This window comes from Lissotriton helveticus, chromosome 3_1, assembly GCF_964261635.1.
Source record: "Lissotriton helveticus chromosome 3_1, aLisHel1.1, whole genome shotgun sequence".
NCBI lineage: Eukaryota > Metazoa > Chordata > Amphibia > Caudata > Salamandridae > Lissotriton > Lissotriton helveticus.
In genome coordinates this window covers 1,847,428,823-1,847,434,822 of record NC_136061.1, presented here as the reverse complement: position 1 = coordinate 1,847,434,822, position 6,000 = coordinate 1,847,428,823, and the positions used below count along the sequence as shown (strand labels likewise).

The following is a 6,000-nucleotide window of genomic DNA, read 5'->3' as shown; positions in this document are numbered from 1 at the left end:
AAGGCTGCACCATATCGTTGTAAATATGGTGCAGCCTTGCGTATCAGAAGTGGCGGAGTGAGGCTTTAAGCAACGACGGATGACGCCTCACTCCTCCACTTTCTCGTACCTGTGCCCCAGAGTGTCTAGAGGGCGACATTCAGAGGGGTCTGCAAAGAAAACCTTGTGCAAGAAGGACTCTTTCACCTTGGGCATAATTTCCACATCTGTTCAGCTAGCCCTGAAGAGTGTGAATGGTGATTGCCATGCACCTCTTGTTCTGAGCGATTAGAAAGCTGTATTTTTACTGAATGGATTGTTTCATATCTTTCCAAACTTGACAAAAAGCATACTTTATTTTCTTTGTCATGTCATTACATAAATGCATGCAGTCTAGCTTGGCTTGTATTAACAACTTCTCTCTAAATCAGGTTAATTAGGCATAAGCATCTATCCCAGTGTGAGCAGCCCTCCTTTTGAAAGCCAGCAGAGACGGACAGTTTATTAATCCGTGCAAATTTTGTAGTTGCAGGTGCACTGGTTGAAGATCTTGATGTCCATTAGCACCACTTGGCTGTTATCTGGGCATTCCAGCTGTACCGTCTTCGTTACGACAGCCGCCATGACTGGCACGCAGCAGCCACAATTCTCGTGGATCATATCATACGAGGCGTCGTACCTTTTCAGAAATAGACAAAGATACATTGCGTTAGGCAAACACCAGCTTGGAACAGTTAAGAAGGGACATTGTAAAGGGTAAAACTGTAGACTTTAGACCATATTATACGCAGACAAAAAAAAAGAAGAGGAAAATCAAATAAACCTCAAATGCCTTAGGGAAACCCTCAATGGTTTTAAAATTGCCCTCACTCTCTGATTAGTGCCATGCTTCATTATAGATGCAAAATACACTAAATGCCTAAACCACTCTTCTTTTTAACACAAATACAATTAATGAAGGTCAAGAATGCTCTTTATTGAATTATGACCAGGTATTTCTGTTTAAAAAAAAAAAAAAGAAAGAAACTCTAAGGTATAAAATAGAAATACCTGGTCAGAATTCAATAAAGAGCATTCTTGACCTTCATTAATTGTCTTTGTGTTAAAAAGAAGAGTGGTTTAGGCATTTCGTGTATTTTGCATTTATAAAGGGTCCAGCCTACTCCACGTCCAAATAGGACCTAACTCCTTTGGGTTATAAAAAAAATAAAAAATAAATAAAGCTTCATTATAGGGCGTGCCACAACACTCCAGCGCAGACCAATGCTCCACTCTGTGGGTTGGTCTGCGCCGGGGTGCTGTAGCACGCCCTATGGTGAAGCATGAAACGAATTAGTGTGTGAGGGCAATTTTAAAACCATTGAGCGTTTCCCGTAGGGGTTTGAGGTATATTTCAGTTTCCTTTTTTTTGTCTGTGTATTACATGTGCTTAGAGAGGAGGACGGAAAAGTAGTGCCTCTCTCCCCTTAGTGTGTGTTAGACTTTCATCCATAGTCTACTTTTATGAAAATGTGCCAAAGCCCTGCCTTTCTCTCTGAAAGCAACCCTACTAGATGTAAACACTAGGACCTACAGAGGCATACTGAGGCGTCTGGGTGATGTGCACAATCAGGGGCCTGGCTTCAAGGGGGGGTGTTTGGGGTGTTACAACCCCCTAATAAATGTATTTTCTGATGAATAGTTGGGCACAGGGATCTTTGGGAATGGCGGCTCAATTTGTGCGGGTAAATTGTCCTTGTGCAGCAAACAAGCCACGGCCAGCTGGGTTGCAGCAGGCGTGGACTATCCAAAACTGTTGCTTTTTGCATTTGGTTAGTTCTCTTGTTTGCAGTGTTTTCGTGCTTGTGGGTGAGAGTCATGTGGTGTTTGTATCATTGTATTTTGTGATTTGGGAATTTGTTTGAAACTAGTAAATACTTGTGTATGATCAGTAGTGCATGTGGACTGCCGGTCTTTCACTGTGCACCTAGGTCTGTGGCATCTTGGTGTGGTTGTTTGTGTCTCTCTTTTCTGTGCAAGGTGAGCAGCATATGCATGTGAGGTTAGTGATATGCATGTGCTTCATTAGTATTGATGTATGAAACAGCACACGCCTCCTAAAATACAATGAGTCCGTTTGTTGTCTAGCACTGCCGCGTCAATGGGTTTTACTTTTTGGATAACAAATACCTGTTGAATCCTAATTCATGTAAGGCTCTTCGCCTTTTGTCACTGCACTGACGACGAACAGCAGCTGGAGTGGCAGACGGCGGTGCAGTGGTAACTGCTGTACCATCGAAACAAAGCCGGAGGAGACCCTGGAGAGTCCACTGGCCTCAGGTGGGTGGTAAGATGCATGGGACTGAGCTCACGTGGTGCATAGATGCACAAGGGCAAAGTGGAGTTTGGGAGTAGTTGGTCAGTCGTGAGCCTCCAGGTTGTGCACGCGGAGCAGGCTGCGGCCACTCAACAACAGGTGAATTTGGTGTTGGCTATGGCCAGCATATGTCACTCCATTCCAGCGCTCCATATTCAGGGAAGATAAGCCGCTATCTCCATAGGGTCAGGCCGCGGTTACCAATCAAATGCTGGGCATTGCCAAGGAAAACTCGCAGGAGGTTGGTTAACTCTGTGCACATACTATCATGAAATAGGGCTGCATGCTTCTTCAAACACACATGGAATGCCAGTATAAAAAGGGCAATTTATGAATTCAAGTTTCTCTTTTTAGAATGTTATTTCAGAGTTCTATGGAGAGAGGTCCTTCAATGACTAAGCTGGAGGCAGCTGCTCTTACTAGTCACGCGTGGAAATATCTACACTGCCTCCCAAACAAGGATTTGTGGTACATGAAGCAAAAGCAGCAGTAGTGACTTTTTTTTTTTTTACTAAGTCCAAGCGGTGTCCACAGAGGTGCAGTGCTGGGTAGACTTAAGTGGCAGAGATATTTTGGAGAAGCTCAAGAGGTCTATTATTGATCTTTCAGATGCGTAATTGACAAAAAGTGGAAAAGTGACTGAATTCCCCTTTAGACTGGCGGCTACTTCCCTCAGCGCATCGCTCCTCTGTCCACCTTTTCTTCCATGTCCCAAAGTTGAGATTCTTACCATGTATTAGAGGGGCACACTCCTTCGCATGTGATCAGGGTAACGTTTACAGAACATCCGTCTTTGGTCACAGTTTGCTCATAGGGCTTCGGATAACAAGTCTCTATTAAATTTGAAAATAAAATAAGGATGTCACAGGTAACGTAACCGAACAAAGTTCTGAGTTTCCATTATTATTGCTTTCACACCAGTTACCCACCATGCCTCTATGTTCGCTCCCCCAGGTCTTGAACTACATCATCAGTCGCAAGCAGTCACTCGACACTCTTCTCAGCAAGCCATTTGAGTTCCTGGTGCTCAGTCATATTCTCGCAGACTCCTTTTTGTAAGCATTCCTCAGAGCTCCGACCTGTGCCTCCTGAGTTTCTTACTTTATTCCAAGTCCCTGCGCCATCATACACAAATTTTTAATCTTTTGTATGCTATAGGATGAAGACACATACATTTCCCTTTCCTTTCCATCACTCATTCCTCACCTTCAGTCTAATATATCCAACTGGCTAACTGCTGCCGGACATCGGACTGCCCACTGGAAAGCCGTGCTTAACACCCCAACAAAGAGTTTCTCTCTAAAACCATTTATAACTATACGGTCTATACCTCTTTCCCTGGCTGTGCTTTCTTCCCTCTTCCACGCAGCCCATAGTCTTGGACCACTGTTGAGTTCAATTACTGTTGAGGTTGATTACAATGTGGAACACTGCAACATGAGGAGCCTTTAACAGCGCCACTACAAGCTCTAAGGAACACGCTACCAAGCACTCCACCAAGCAGCTCTCCAAAGTTGTGTCACAGCTAGGAATTTCTTGTTTTCAGGCCTGGGATCTTTTTAATGTCCTGGGATAATAAATGGTATGCAAAGTCTGTAGTTTGTTTCAGAAGCAGTCAGTACCATGGTGCCTGTGAAAGAGGCACGCTTTCTTTCTGAGGTACATTCTTGACTAGACACCCCAAATTCAGTATGACCAACAAGTACTGTTGAGCAGCACTTTCAGGCCAGGCCACCTATCACCGGGTGTTTTCCTTACAACTTCTGTTGCCAATACAGGGAGCAATGTGACTTTATGAAGGGGTCAAAAGATCTGTCTGTTGAGGTCCAATCCCCCTTCCCCTGCTACCTTTGGTACATGAGTCACATCGTACAGACTGTGATAGTTGGCAGCATCTTCAGTCTCAGGGAAGTTAGTAAATGGATGTTCTACAAGTGCCTACAGGTGTAACAATATATGTGTGCAGTACCGCTTTAACTGGCTTTCTCATGATTGACACACACATACGTGTGCGAGCCTGCAGGCTGGATAAAGAGTCGTGAACGGCGCCAGTGTGGCGAGTGTTCTGGTGGTGGCACACTAGCCCAGTATTGGGTATCTCCAACAGTTTGTAGCCACATATACGTTGTATTTGAAAGTACCCACCATTGACTTTGATAGTGGGACAGTGATGTAGACATATAGCTGGAGAGCTCTGGAAGGTTTCAGCCAGCAGAGCCAATCAGCTGCCAGGTGCGACTGACGCAGAGCTCAACAATCCTGGACATTCACAGATAACAACCTGTCGAGAAATCTCACAGTCAGCCAGCTAGCCTGTTTACAAAGACAGGAGAGGGTCCTAGTATATCTTTGGAGGGAAACATCTGGTCACTGCAGACACCTCAGTTGTAACTCCCTCCACCCCTCCCCCCCTCCCACACCCCCTCCCCCGTGAGGACAGAGAACCTCTGGTGAAGAATGAATTCCATGGACACACATTCCACAGTCATGCAACCTTTAAAAACACGGACGAACGCGTCACCTCGTGATTGACAGCTCCCATTCCTTGATTTATACACAAGCGAGAACAAGCAGGACCACCAGCGGAGAAAACCGAAAGACTAACCTGGTGGTGGCGAGGTTGTCGCCGTTGTGGTTTCATCAAAGCCTGAAAACGAAGAGTAAACGGGAGAAACTTTAGCATCAACAGGTATGACAGGTCACATAGCCAAAGAGCAGCTCTCACTCTTTTCACTTTGTCTTGTCACTGCTTCATCGTTCTTTCGGCTACTCCTAGTTCTTCCGAACGAGAAACTCTGGGCAGCTCTGTTCTGCCAATGCTGCAGCAATGGATGCTTACAACATTTTAACTTCACTGCGTTTTTGCACGTTAAAGCCGCACGGGTGACTGGTGTGCGGAACCGAAGCTTCTAGAGATCCGATAACCCCTTCATCATCATCATCAACGATAGCAACCGAGGCCAGAGCTGAGACGTGCCTACTACGTGCACTACCAAGCAGACCAGGCAGCCAACCCGCTGGCTAGAGCCCACGCTACACTTCCGTAGTTTACATATTCACTGATCGCTCTTGAATACTTGTGCCTCGCCCCCTGTCAGACTTTTTAACGCTTCCCATGAATAATTGTCCTAAATGGTTGCTAGAACCCAGCCACCCTCCCGCCCCTCCGCCCGCCCCTGGATAAGTGCCAAAGCGTGTGTCAAGTAAGTGTGTGTGACACACGCTGTTAACGCCCTGGTGTATATGACCGCAGGCACGCCACCCCTGGAAGGAAGAGTGTGGCGCAGGCTGTTTAAAAGCATGCTCTGCTCCAATACAATGTATGGTCTAGGCAGGCAAGGGTAGTCGGTGCAGAGTGTAATGAATTCCATGAAATCACATTTTTCTTTTCAGAACCACTGTGTTTTTTAAATACCTTTTTTTTTCTTTACAGAGGTTAAGGCTGAAGTGATGTACATTTGTATTCACCAAGCTTGCTTATTCATGCGTGAGCCAATTTCAGGCCTCCTTGTGCTTTAAATCGCTTCCGGTTTAGGGCAGGTCAAACACTGCCCAAGGGCACAAGGGATCTTTCATTAGAGGAAACCGAAATAGAAGTACTGCCTGCTACTCACCTATATGAACTTTCATGACTTGTATGTAGTTAAAGAAAGCACCGACAGTAA

General features: G+C 45.5%; 1 protein-coding gene across 1 annotated transcript in view; it reads right to left on the bottom strand.

The window, feature by feature from the left end:
- Window positions 1–305: 305 nt before the first annotated feature.
- MUC6 (mucin 6, oligomeric mucus/gel-forming) overlaps window positions 306–6,000 on the bottom strand; it is a 169,026-nt gene continuing 163,331 nt past the window's right edge. The window contains exons 32-34 of the mRNA XM_078683451.1: window positions 4,941–4,982; window positions 3,066–3,168; window positions 306–658 (exon numbers count right to left, since the gene is read on the bottom strand). Of these exons, the coding sequence (XP_078539577.1) occupies window positions 484–658; window positions 3,066–3,168; window positions 4,941–4,982 (320 nt within the window). The 3' untranslated portion in view covers window positions 306–483. The remainder of the gene's footprint in view (window positions 659–3,065; window positions 3,169–4,940; window positions 4,983–6,000) is intronic.